General features: G+C 42.1%; 1 protein-coding gene across 1 annotated transcript in view; it reads left to right on the forward strand.

Annotated features, from left to right (window-relative positions):
* LOC124342628 overlaps positions 1 to 14293 on the forward strand; it is a 42997-nt gene that overhangs the window by 11008 nt on the left and 17696 nt on the right. Inside the window, exons 3-8 of the mRNA XM_046795683.1 lie at positions 5528 to 5708; positions 5783 to 5953; positions 6242 to 6705; positions 6791 to 6851; positions 8472 to 8641; positions 10211 to 10376. Of these exons, the coding sequence (XP_046651639.1) occupies positions 5528 to 5708; positions 5783 to 5953; positions 6242 to 6705; positions 6791 to 6851; positions 8472 to 8641; positions 10211 to 10376 (1213 nt within the window). The remainder of the gene's footprint in view (positions 1 to 5527; positions 5709 to 5782; positions 5954 to 6241; positions 6706 to 6790; positions 6852 to 8471; positions 8642 to 10210; positions 10377 to 14293) is intronic.

Below are 14293 nucleotides of genomic sequence, written 5' to 3' on the forward strand. Positions count from 1 at the left end.
ACTGGAATTAAAGTATTGAAAATCATTACCAAATGATGACGCTGAGATTGAAATAACAGGTCCAGCACAAGCCAAACTGGCATATCTTGTTGTTACGTTGGCTGCCACTGGCCTAAAATCTGCACAAAGAAAAAAGTTTACGTAAACTGCAAACAAACTGCCATGCATTGACAGGGGGCTTGTAAGATAAATGCTAGTCTGGAACTTAATATTTCACAAATTTGAAACAGGTTTCTCTTCTATTTAAGTTCCCACAGTGGCACAATCTTTCTATTAATTCGTATTAATTTGTATTCTTAGTTTTATTTGCCTGAAAAAACCTGCCCGTGTGTGTGTAGGTTCAGGTTGTAGTAACGCGATTCTATGAAGAGACGCGAGTTGACGACCACATTTTTGTAATTTTATTTACTTTCTTTTTTTCGTGCAGCCACGTGTATACGTTTCCAAATTCCAATCAAGTAATAGTTCTGTTTTCTTTGTTTCTGGAACTTCGTCAGTTCGTCTCTCCATCGAAACTGAAACGACAGCAGACGACACTTAATATTCTAATTAGCCATTCTTAACTATCGATCTAGAAATGATTAAAAATCGTCCCCCCACCTCGCTGAATTCAAACAGCTCAAAAACGATGAAAACGGTTTTTCTCACATCCACTGCTAAAAGTAAAAATTGGCACGAGACCTGCAGATATAATTACTTTCAGATCGAAAACGTCCACAATGAGGGACCCTCCAGGATTCTCTTGGAAGCCAAGAAAGCAATATTTATCTATATAACTTGATTATATGCGGACACAACAACAACAACAAGTGGAACAAGACCCACAATAAGGAAAATCTAATTATTTCCCCATACACGGCATTTGAATTCCGGCCGTGCACTATAGTTCTTTTCTCGCGTGTTTCCGTGATTTATGTCTTATCTCTCGGACCGAGAGAGAGATATAAGTTATTCGTTTCCCCAGCTCCTATAGCCCAGAGAGAGAGAGCCCTCACCTTTTCTAATAATAATAATAATAATAACAACAACAACAACAACAACACAAGTCTATATTATATGCAGCGGCAAAAGGCAGCAGCAAGCATGTAAAACACCACCAAAGTTTTTGGCTTCCCGACTCGGAAATGTTCCTCACAGCCCTCCCATTTTGGTTTCTTCTCCCCGACGACAGGTCGAAAAGAAACGAAATAAAAACAAAACAAAAAGGGCTGACTGCTATATACGTGCTGTGTATATCCTCTGGCGAAAGACCACGGTCACACAAGAAAAGTTACTAGACTACTACTACTATATACCTGGGTATAATTTTTTGGGGTCCCCCCTCTCTCCGGGAGGAATTAAAAAGATGAAAAAAGGGAATGTAAAAAGAAGCGAGAGAAAGATAACAAATAACTGCTTAAGAGAGATGATGCCTCCCTGCTGTAGAGAGATGATGATGAAGGAAAGCCATGCGTTCACCTTCTGCTATAACATACATGGCGGCTATAGCTAGCTTCGTTCTCCTTTTTTTTTTACCTGAGAACTAGATATGCTGGGAGACGAACAACTTTAGCGTGCGTGATCTACTGGAGTTGGGTTTTTTCGTTCTCTCCGATTCGTCCTTTTCTTTTTGGCCCTCAGCTGTTGAAAGAAAAGATGTACAAGAACATTTTTGTTTCTAATCTTCTACATGTATATACCAGCCAGTCACTTGTTGCGTATTTTGTTCCGGCTGATGAGGGTTCCTATATTTATATCTATATGCGTATACTCTTCTTATTATATACAATAAGAAAAAATATACAGGTGATACGAAAAAGAAAAAGAACGTGTATAATATAACCCGAGGCTTTCAAGCTATATATGTAGTCGTTAGTAAAATAGTCGACTATTTTTATAATAGCGGATGGTGTGTAGTATATGTAGTTGCTATTTTTTGGTGGCTCCTGCACATCAGGTGGCGTTGGGAAATATGGGGGATGCAGCACTGAAATGATTTGATTAAATATATAAGAAACAAAAAATGGAGATCGTTTGTTCTTTTTCCCATTTTCCTTGTAATTCTCGCCACCTGCTGCTGCTGCGGCTGCCATCAAAATGGCGATGCTGCGGTCAGAGAAGTATAGAGATGACACGGGAAAAATTAAACTCGTGTAACGACATAACGTTCAACATCCCCCGGCATCCGAAAAAAAAAAAGTAAATCAACACAACAAGTGAATCCGTATTCATTATTCCCAATCAACCACCAACACCAAAAAATCTGGTTACATAACACACAAATAAAGATAAGTTAACACAAAATCAAATTGGAGATAGATAGATGTATAGAAGAAAAAAAAACCCAGCCATATAAGATGATGGGTGTGAAATCAGTCAAAGGGAAATCTTCTAACCCCCTCCTTTGGAAAAGGGGGATGGGTCTACGGATGATGATGGAAAAGGTCTTGCACACACACACACACAGCTCACCAGCAAGAGTTTGATATAATATACATGCAATTATGTATCCAGCAAGAAGAGAGAGAGAGAGAGAGAGAGACTAGACTGCATGGAAGAGACTAGACGTTATTTGTCTGTGTATGTTTGGTACAACCGTGAAAGTGTGTATCAAATTCGGCCATTTATTTCAAGAGTTGATGGATCGGACCGCCGGCCCGTGCCTCATCTCGTCGAGATTCGGTGTGCCCGATGAAACTGATGATCTTGCGACACGCTTAGTTATAATTAACCGTCAGGGGGAAAGAAAAAGAAAAATAAGAAAAATAAGAAAACAACTTTCGACTTTCTCATCGCTTGGCTCCATCTCTCAGCTCTCCGACACGCAACAAATTCGATTCCTCTTTTTTGTTTTTCTTTTGTATGCAACATATAACCTCGTATTATATATAGTATGTGTAACAAATTACATTCGGCTAGCTATAGCTGTATGTGTCTTGGATGTCCAAGTCTAACTACCGACTATAGTAGAACAAACGAGAAATATCGTTTAAGGAAATATGGACCTATTACAATAGAAAATTGCGGTTCGAGGGGAGGAAATTCCCAACTCGTTTGTCTTTTTATTTTATTTTTCTCCAATAAAAATTGATCCGGCACATCATTTCATTTTTTAAATGTATTAAACATATATCCTCCGTTTCGCGGTTTTTATATTTGAAGAAAATGTTTCGGGTTTCTAGTGGTTTATTGTAGGGGATATAAACCCCGAATCACGGATGATGTTCTCTTCTTCTTCTTTTTCAAGTTTAGCGCCGTTTAACTGCAAAAGTGCAGATGCGATAAAAAAAAAAGGGGGGAAAAAGTATCGGCAGTATAAATATCATAACAACAACAACAACAACAAACGGCCGGCAGACTGACGAGCGCGGCAGCCAAAAACATAACCGGTGCGATACATGGAAAAGGTTTTTGGTATATCCTTTTTTCTTCTTATATTTTTAATGAGGTACTTCTTTTATTTTTATTTTTCCTGCCTTTTGCGGGAGTCCGTTCTTTTCGCCGAGTGAAAAGGTTAAACAACCTCGAACAAAAAAACAAAAAATCAGCAATAACAAACCATTATATGCAATAACAAAACGATATGTCGGGATGAGAGAGAAGGAAGTGCCGTGGGAAAAAAAAAAAGGGTTCGTCTGCTGCTGCTGTGCTCCAACTCACGACGCCATATCGCTTTTAGACGCCAGCAGCAGCAGCAGCCAGCAGTATCAGTCAACTATACTATATAGCCAGTTGCAGCAAGTCGTCTACAGCCCATGCACATTGGTGGTGGTGGTGGCTGCTGGGAGATAATATAGACGAGAGCAAAAACAAACCTGTTGGCTCCGTTTGGATGTTATTTACTCGACTTAAGGAGAAAACCAACATTCCATGACGGACGGACGAACGAAGAAGATTGTGGCCCCTTCCGGGATTTGTGCGTTCATCGGCCAAGGATGAACCAGTTTAGAGATATTCTTTTTTGTTATGGCACGGCGAAAAAATGCTTTGAATTGTCAAAGGTTCTGACCGAATTGTTATAAAATAGAAAAAGAAAAAAAAGGAGTACATAAACGACCAACGTTGCATCAATGAGCGATGAACTCGCGCTGATAACGCCAGCAACCCAAAACAAATACCTATATTTCTTTTTTATTTCGCATTCAAACTATCTTCGGTGGGCTCCGCCGAGTCTAAAAATGTCTACAAGGATAACAACACGGTCCTTATATTCTCCCTTTGTATTTCTCCAGCGGACATTATAATAATATTATTATTATCGAAAGTCGCTAGTCAGATATATACACATTATATATATTGTGTGTGTCTTCCACGTTCACGGTCCAGTCACTATTTTTTTTTCATACGCACGCACGCTCTGGTTTTTTTTCTTTTTCTTTTCTAAATGTTCAACAAACTGGCTGGCCTTTCTAGTATATCGTTTTTCTTATTTTTAGACATATCAATATCTGCTGCGCATATAATGATGGATTAATCTGTTTCCTGCTATCGTCTAGAATATGCAAATGTCTTGTTTGTTTGGTTTGGTTTTTTTCCTTTCTGGCTGATTGGTCCGATTTGAATAGACTCGACGGTTGTTGATTTGCCGCAACGAGAAAATAAACACGTTTACGTCTATTTTAAGTCGACCTCTACTTTCCATACTCTCTCCGATTCGGCCCTTGTGCGTATATACATTCCATTTCGCCGACGGACATTTGTTGGACCTATCGCCGACCTATCCTATATGTACGTTAAAGAGATCCCATAATGCCAAGCTAGATGGAAAAGAGTTGAAATCCCAAATAATGATTTATAAAAGGTGGCCACCAAAAATAGAAAGGACACAACGAACTGGAGCTGATGGACAAATATGGGACTAAATCTAATCGAACGCGCGTACACAACCTGAATTAGGAAAATTGAAACAAAAAACAAAAAACCCGAAAATCTTTTTTTTAAAAAACTCGCCGTTGGTGCTGCGTACCCTTTGACACTTTCATAGAAGCAGACGAATGCGTTTACATTCATTTATATTGAACCGGTTTAAATATAAATATATATCCATTTGGTTTTGGAGAGCGAATAAACAAGTGAATATAAGGAGCTACAGATGAGAGCACGTGCTGCTCCTTAATTCCATATTTAACCGTGAACAAATATTTATCTCTAAGGAGCCAAAAACAGGAATACCGTATTTATTTTAAGGAAGAGAAGATATAGTTTTTTTGAACTGATTATTATTTAGACTCGTTGGAAAGAAAGAAACGTCTTGATTCCAACCCGAAATGTTGTTCTCCTTTTTTTTATCGGTATATCTTCATTTGTTATTCGGTCATATTATGTGTGACTGACGGCGGGGAAATTTCAATCCGGCATACACGCCAAAATGTTCGTTTTAAAAAAGAGACTTTTTTGGGGTTACCAGTTACACATTGTTCGTTTGTTCGTTTGTCCGTTTTCTTGATCGATGATTGACTGTTGTATGCGTCGTCCAGCGTTCCGGTTGGATGAGATTCCTGAATGTCATGTCCATTTCTTTTTCTTTTTATTCTTCTCTCATGCTCAGATGCAGCAGCGTTATCACAGCAGCGGCTGCTACGAAGAAGTCACTGAGGTGCCATGTCTGGCCGGCTTGTCGGCCGGCGCTGCTGGCACTCGCAAAGTGCGTCACTGCAACTGGGTCCGTTTCATCCGCCCGTCGCCGCTTTTCACTCCGCTCGTCAACGTCGTCTGCTCCAAAATCAAAGGTACAACCAACCACCAGCATCGAACACAATGCCAGACGGAATGATTTGAAATCCAACTTGTATCGTGTGTATAGGCGAACCAGTTTACGAAGCCGTCCGTCCCATCGGCGCCAACATGGAACTGATCGTCTTCTACCTGCCCGGCCTCCACGACGACGACGAGGAGCTCCTCTACGGAGGCCTGCCGGCCGTCCGCTCACTCCGCTCATCGCTCTTCCGCCGCACAATGGGCCTCATCTTGCAAGGTAGCCTACAACAACTTTTTCATGAGAGCATCATTCATTGTCCATGCATACGTAAATGGGCCCGGCTATAGGAGCTGGAATAGTGTCTACCATTAGTGGTCCATAACACCGGCCAGGTGATGTGGGGTTCATTAGCGCTAATTGACAATTCAACCCGCCACAGAGCACCCACCAGCGTCTATTTTCTCGGCTCCTATTCTTAATTGGGATGGGGGCTGGCTCCTTAAATAGTCGCCTCCTAGGCCAAAAAAAAAACTCCGTTCCATTCCGTTTTTTTTATTTTTGCAGATAGCCCGCTGGACTTGTCGTTGTCGCTGTTGACGTCCTCTTCGCCGACGCCCGACGACCAGCAGCAACAACAACAACAACAGCAACAACAGCAACAGCAAAAGCACGAGCAGCAGAAGCAGCAGAAGACTCAGGTGGTTGTGGGTTCCAGCAACGTCGCCACCTCTGGCGGGGCTTCCGACGGACGCCAATCGGTTTCCAGCGAGCAGTCGGCCGGCTTGTCGTCGGGAGCCGATGAAATGGCCAGCAACACGTCCGGTTTGGACGCCTCGTCCGACGCTCTGGGACTCATCCAGAGCCACCACCACCACAGTCTCCACCATCATCAGTTAGGAGGAGCCGCTTCCAACGGAGTGGCGTCGTCCAACGGCGGCGGAAGAGGCGGACGGGCCAGCGGAATGACCTCCGTTTCGTCGGCATCGTCGGGCCGCCCTGCCCGCCAGCGTCCTTTGCTTCCGTGTCAGGTATATCCATGTCCAAACTTCTTATTTGTCTTTTTTGTTTAATCGTTTCTTTTTTCAATTGGGAATTTTTGTTTTGTGTGTTCAGGTTTGCGGCAAAGCTTTCGACCGGCCGTCGCTACTCAACCGTCACATGCGCACTCATACCGGTTAGTTAGTTATTTGTTTTTTTGTCCGTCTTGAATTATCGATTCGGACAATCTGTGTGGTGGGCGACAGACGGGCACGTACTACCAATCGGCGCCCGTCTGAACATTTCCCGCGAAATTCGATATCAAATCCCAAAACAATTTCGTCTCTAATGAGAACTTTTAGCGGAAATGTGGACGTTATATCGTGAGACAAGTGATGAAACGGCGCGGGCAGAGTATATATTTCTCTCTCTGGGCTGGAGGCCATCGAGAGTGGTGGCGTGTTATCTTTCTCTCTAGTCTTCCGTGAAGAGTTGAATAATAAAGTTCACGCCCTGTGGATAGAATAAGAATAAGAAAAGCCTCAATAACTTCCCCCCCCCCCTTTTGCTGTAGTCGTCGTCGCCCTCTGGATGCTGCGCTCTCGTCCATCATATCACACACACACGGAATTGTTGTTGTACACACATATTTCTATATAGCTGCCCCTCTGGATTGAAATCTTTTATTATCGGTGTGCTGTGGACGTTTTCACGCACACACACAAAAGGGGGCAACTCCTTTCGATCTAGATAAGACAAAAAGTCGACGACCAGCGATTGTGTGTGTGTGTAGCTGCTACCACCACCGAGTGGTACGAGGGGGAGGGGGGGAGAAAATATGGTTGTTTGATTTCTTTTCGGGTTGTTGTTGCTGTTGGGTGGAGGAGAAACGGGCGATGCGTGATGATGCGCCACGATGCGTGATGATAGCCATTGGCTACACCGAGGAGGTGGAAGCTGGTCCCGAAACGAGTATCTCTCTCAACTCGGAATGGAGAAGAAGAAGATGAAAACAAGTTGAGCTGCTCCTCTACATCTCATCACGCGACCCCCGAAAGTCAAGATGGAAGAAGACGACGAGACACACTGCTGGATGTGCTATAGGAGCCCTTTGCGCGTCCTATTGTTATTATATGTTCCCTCTACTCCTCCGCCGATGGATACAAGAGAAAAAAAAAAGAATATCAAGAACATTTTTCCTTTTATTTCCACCGGCAGCAGCAGCAGCAGCTGGGGGAGAATTGAACAGCGGGAGAGACGTCCATCTGACAAGGACTTGTGGCTTTGTCCAATGAACTATATAAACCGGTCGAACCAGTTGATCGATAAAATAAGAAAAAAAAAAGAAAATGTTTCTTTCAATTTTGTAGTACCTTGTGAGAGAGGCCGATTTCCAACGCGATGACGTTTCGGTTGCTTTTTGCTGAGGGAGGGAGGGAGGCTACTAGACTTTGTGAGGCCAAACCTGCTGCTGCTGCTGCGCAATTTCCATCTTGTTTTCAAATCAAATCAAAAATATAAGAGCCATTCATATAATCGATAGCAGAGAGAAATAATGCGGCGATTGATCTGATTGAATAGGAGGGAATTCGTTTCAATTGTAAGCAAGTTCATTCCTTAAAAAATGTAAATTAGAAACCGTTTCTTTTTGTTTGTCCTATATTTGAATCGACTTAAATACCAAAAGAATTGTCGACAAAAATCCGAGGACATTGTGTGTTTGTCTGTGTGTGTGTGTGTGCACGAGTGGAGATGAAATCAAGACAAAAATTCTGAAATTTTTATTTGTCTCCTTCTTCGTTGAATATGTGAACAGGAGAGAAGCCTCACGTGTGTGACGTGTGCGGCAAAGGATTTTCAACGTCGAGTTCGCTCAACACGCACCGGCGAATTCACAGCGGCGAGAAGCCCCACCAGTGCCCCGTCTGCGGCAAACGCTTCACCGCCTCCTCCAATCTCTACTACCACCGCATGACTCACATCAAGGTAAGCCAAACCAACAACCATCCACTTTTTCTTCTTTCTTTCAACTATTCGCTTGAATCGCATCTATATACTAAATTCAATACAACACGGGAACCGAATCTTCTTGACGGTTGTGCATAGAGTCGATCTGATTTGATTTGTTTTTCTATCGATCATTCCGCGTTCACGAATTGTTTGAACGAGTTCACCAAAAATAAAAGTATAAAACCAGAAATCCAATGCGCAGTTCGCCCAGATTCCTCCCGTTCAAAAAATCAAATTCTGAAGGACAAAAAAAGAATGTCTCTTGTAGATTTTTTCCGTTCCAGGTAGTAGTAGCAGCCAAAGGCGCAGGTATAGTGCTACATGGATAAAATAAAAAAAAGGAGGTCGAGCTTCCCAAAAGGACACACCTCGGTCGTATATACGTGCGCACGAGAGATTTCGACTATATAAACGCGCGCATCAGACGTCAGTCAGGAATTGTTATCCCACCCATCGGTTTCCTTCCCATCCAGCAGATAGGATCTTTACCGGTAGAATGTCGGCCAGCTAAATCAGAGGCCCATCAAAGGGAAAAAAAAGGAAAAAGATTTTCTTATTCTTTTTTCTTCCCCCCACCAAATAGACGGACATTGATTTATCTGGCTAATTATGGTGATGGGTAGTGGCCGTGTAGTGCTGCTGCTGCTGCTGCCCCCCGTCCATTACATCATTCAAGGATTTTTATTTTTTCGCTGCAATATTCTCCCAGGCGATCGTTTCCGACGATAAGGACACACACACACACACCATTTTTTCTGTCGGCTTCCACTGTGTGTCCTTTGGCTCAAAAGGTTCCGCGCCCATAAGGGCCGGTAGGTACACAGCGCCACGACGGCGTGATGAAAATCGTCCCTTTGCTCATCTCTGTCCCTCATTTCCTTTAGCCGAGATGCTGCGTGCTGGGGGTAGGCTGTCACATTTGTTGCCGCCGTGTCGCCTGTCAACTTTTGTTCTTTCCTTCTTCTTCTTCTTCTTTTTCAACTTTGACATTCTCCCCAGGATTTCTATTCACACAAAGTCGCCATTGGAAAACTTAACTAGAAATGATGTTTTTGAATGTTTTTAAAAATAAGATAATTCACCGGTCCGAGACATTATTCTGAATTCACCGTGTGATTAGATGCGATCATCGCGTTTTTTTCTTAATGATTCTTATTCTCCAATTCTTTTCGTTTAAATATAATGTAGACTATACGTATAGGGGTGGGGACTGCAGCATTCCATTTGATGGACGTTGAGGAGGAGGGGGGGTTGGTTCATTCTAGACAATAAGGTGGCTTCTTTTATAGCCCAGGCTTCTTTTTTCCCAAAAGGAACGAAACGCGATTTTAGACGGGATAAAGACGGACCAACTCCCTTTTGATCGGTTATGGGATGGTGTGTTCCCCTCCTCCTCCCCCCCTACCAAGCTGTTGAATATGCGATAACGATAATAACAATAAAAAAAGAAGAGAATGGCGTGAACGTGAAAATCATGTAAAAAACGAGAGCTCGCTAATCGCTTTTCTTTTTCTTTTTCTTTTTTCTTTTTATTATTTTAAACAGGAGAAGCCGCACAAGTGCGCCTTGTGTTCCAAGTCGTTCCCGACGCCGGGAGATTTGAAATCTCACATGTACGTGCACAGCGGCTCGTGGCCGTTCAAGTGTCACGTCTGCTCGCGCGGTTTCAGCAAACACACCAACCTCAAGAACCACCTGTTCCTCCACACCGGTAAGTCCACACCAACGCAATCACCCCCTCCTCCTCCGCTCTCGCCGACAGACAGCAGTAGTAGCAGTGCATCAACTTGAATTTAACACACACACACAAAAAACAAAAATTAACAATTCAAATTTTTCAAAGTTGTCATCCATAGCGTTGATGACACACACCCCTTGTATTGTTTTTTTCCACATAAAACTTTTTGATGATGCCTGTCGTATATAATCGTATGCAAAAACAGCAACTGACTGGAACACACACTCATTATTTCTTTCTTTTTTTTTGTAATCATAATAATTATTAAATTATATATATATATCATCTCGTCTAACTTGCGACCGGATTTGTTTGTTTTTTTAATTTTTTTTAAATTTTGTTTAAATTATTCCCAAAACTTGACAAACGTCATCCAAATAGACCGGGACTTTAGTAGAGAGGACATCGTTATTTTTGCTCTTTCGATAGAAAGGAAAAACATCATGACACACACACAGACACACACACGAGAAAAGATGTTAGTCGTCGTATTGTGTATTTAGTATAGACTTTTCCATCTTTGTGGAGCAGGTTTTTTTTTCTTTTTTTCTTTTCTTGATTCTATACACTAGTCGTTCGTGATGATGATGGTGTGCTCTCATCGGTTCCTCCACCCAACACGGTGGGGTTGGGAGGAAAGAAGAAAGAAGAAAAAGAAAGAAAAAGAAAGAAAATAATCAATGATGAATTATGACGATCCATCCGCCACAGCGCGCGGATCCGTCCAGCCCTTCGCTGGCTGGCGCGCGCGCCACGTTATCATCATCAACCAGTTTTCTTCTTCTTCTTCTTCTTCTGGTTTTTTTGGGTTGTTGTTTTCATGTTCCACACAGGTGAGTTTTCCCCCTTGTTCGTCTAAGCCAGAGGCGGCGATTTCATATCACGCGCGCTCTCCAACTGGAAATCGGCCTCTCCTCCTCCCCCCACTGGCCACTTTGGCTCACGCGGTCCCTCACGTACATACATACACACGCCAGGCTGACCTTTTTTATAGATGGAGCAGAGAGATAGCCCGTTTCATCCTCCTCTAGATATTTTCTCTCTCTCTAGCTGGGTGATGATGATCAATCTCGAAAGAGTTGCATAGAGAACCTGGGCTATATGTGTTCTCGGCAGTCTTGTCTTCTATATAAATTTCCTTTTTTTTTTCGGCCGTTGCATTTGCATAGATGACGGTATACGCAGCAGACACCTGTGTGAGCAGCACGCGTTAACAACCTGTTGCCCTTTTTCTTCTTCTTCTGACTAGTTTTTGATATATTCAAAAGAGAAGAGAAGAGAAACAATAATAACACTGTTTGCATCGCAAAGTCTTTGACGTGTGTGTGTGTGTGTGTGCGGGGGGGGGGGGGGGGGGTTAGAATATAAGGAAATGTTTTCTTCTTTTTTTTCGTTGCGTGTGGGTCCAGTTTCGCTCGGCCGGGTACAAATTAATGGCTCCCAACCTTCGTTTTATTTTTCTCGGAGAAAAAAAAAATGGGATAAAACCCTACGAAAACGGAAAAAAAAAGATGATGAGAGAATAGGTTATAGACCGGTCGAGTGTCCAATCTATTTCTCCATCTACGGTCATTTCTCATAAGTCTTTTAGACAGCGCCTTTTTTTTTTAAATAAAAATAGAAGATTTTATTTTTTTCCAGGAGAGACTTTACTGGGTTCTATTTTTTCTCCCTCAGGTTGTATTATTTCCGAAAAAAACTTTCCCAGACACATCCAAATAAAGGATTATAGACATCATTCGGTTGTTTGTGCTGGGTATAGTGTGTGTCTGTGTATAATTTCATCAGATGTGGATATAATAGCGATCCCGGCTCTATTACTATTAGCTGTTGATACGGTATTGCGCGTTTATTTTTTCGCCAAGACCGATGGAACTTTTAGTTTTCCTTCCCATGACCGATGCCACTTTTCTTCTTCTACTGATGTAGACGCCATTTCCTGTTTTGATTTTTCTTTTGAAATAACAAAAAAATGGTTGATGACATGATGATGACACACTGCAATCTTCTGTTTGGCACAATGGCACATCCGCACCGGATTGGGAGACGGACGGACACGAACGGGAAGAATTAAAAATTAAAAAACCCAAAACGAAAAAAAAAGAGAATAGAATCTATTATACGTGTTAAAAAAGAGAGAGAGAACTGCTGTTTGTTAGGCCTTTCTCTTCTTCGTTCCTTCACCGTCCTACTGCTGTGTGTATCTATTTTTCACCATCAAAATGAGGAGGGGAAGAAGAAGACGAAACCGTAGGGAGGCAAAGGGAAGAGCATGAGAGGGGGGTCAGACCTCAAATGTAATTTTCACGCACAGCGGGATCGTCTTCTTCTTCTTCTCCTTTTCGCCTCGGCTCTTGCTGCTGATCGTTCGGTCGAGTCGAGGAGGCGAAAAAAAAGGCCACAACACCATTCAATTCTAGTCTACTTTACATCTATCTACTTCCCCCTCCCCCCTTTCCTTTGAACAGAAAAATAGATATTTAGTACTACCATACAAGCTAGAAGAAGGGGAGTCTTATTTTTTGTAGTAATGCATTTATTTCTTTTGATCTATTTATCAAAATGATGTTATACAGAGCCGCCTATACATAGGACGGCCGGGGCTAAATAGTAGCAGCGTATACTACTACAGGTTTCATTGTTGTTTGGTGGGGCCCTTTTTCTCTTGTGTGTGTAATTCATTATTAGACTTATTACAGAAAACCATTTTTCACACCCGTCTATACATATCTCGCCCCTATGCACACGTTTTTTTTTTAAAGTTCTTCGGGACCCTATTGTTTGAAAATAAAAAAAAGGCCAGTGTATGCCGGTGTATGCAAGACAAACGTATACATTGTATTTCTTTTTTCGCTGTGTGTGGGTCTCTCTCTCGGCTCCTGGATAAAAGGGGAGAAAATACAAAAAAACAGATTCAAACCGCGCGCTCCATAGACCATTTGTTTTCCCATGTATCTGAAAAAAAAAGGTCATTCTCTTGTATTATTCACGTCATTATTCTTGTATGGCCGGTCGGAGAGAATAAGTGAACGTTGGGAAATCTTCGGAGAAAAAGAAGAATAATATCCAAAAAACTAGGGACAAATAACAGTCTCAGCTTTTATTCATGTATACCTGGGACATGGAATCGATAAGACTAATGATGACCGGTTCCAGCAGCAGCCACGGTGGCTTCCCAAATAAGTTAAGTCCAATAGACCATAATAGTACAAATGCAATTGCTAATGAACTTGAAATTAATAATTCAGTTCACGTTCATTTCAAAAATCGGCAACGTCTCGAAAGGACTCAAATAAATACGTCACAATCAAATGAAACTCGACAGCTGCCGTGTCAATTCTTAATTCATGTCTATATCTTTAATTCATATAACCGGCCATATAATCGTCACAAATTATCATAAGTGGTGTTGATTTTCGACGAATAACTATCAGGCTGATCTCTCTCTCTCCCCAACAGCCAGGGAGAAACAACAACCCCGAAAAATTCCTTGACGACGACGCATTATGCAACAGTCGATGAAGATTCTCCTTCAAAACTGTTTGGTGATGATGATGATCGGCTGGGTTAGGGTTGAGGGAAAAATTGGTTAGTGATTCATTGATGGTGTCCGTTACGGATGAGACTCGACGGCGGCAGCGGGTAAAATTCTTGTATAATCACAAGTCTAGAGCCATACCACTAGAGAGATACGGGAGGAGGTACAAGTAGGAGTCCCCCCACCGTTTATATAATATCTCAAATATGAAAAAAAATAAGAAGAATAAGGACCGTTTACGTACATATACATCCCGAAATCTTTTTTATCTCTCTACCCAAAACGGTTCCCTCCTCTCTTTGATGTTTTTCTCCCCCCCTAGTCATCACATCAAATTCCTGGCGAGAGTTTC

This window comes from Daphnia pulicaria, chromosome 6 (genome assembly GCF_021234035.1).
Source record: "Daphnia pulicaria isolate SC F1-1A chromosome 6, SC_F0-13Bv2, whole genome shotgun sequence".
NCBI lineage: Eukaryota > Metazoa > Arthropoda > Branchiopoda > Diplostraca > Daphniidae > Daphnia > Daphnia pulicaria.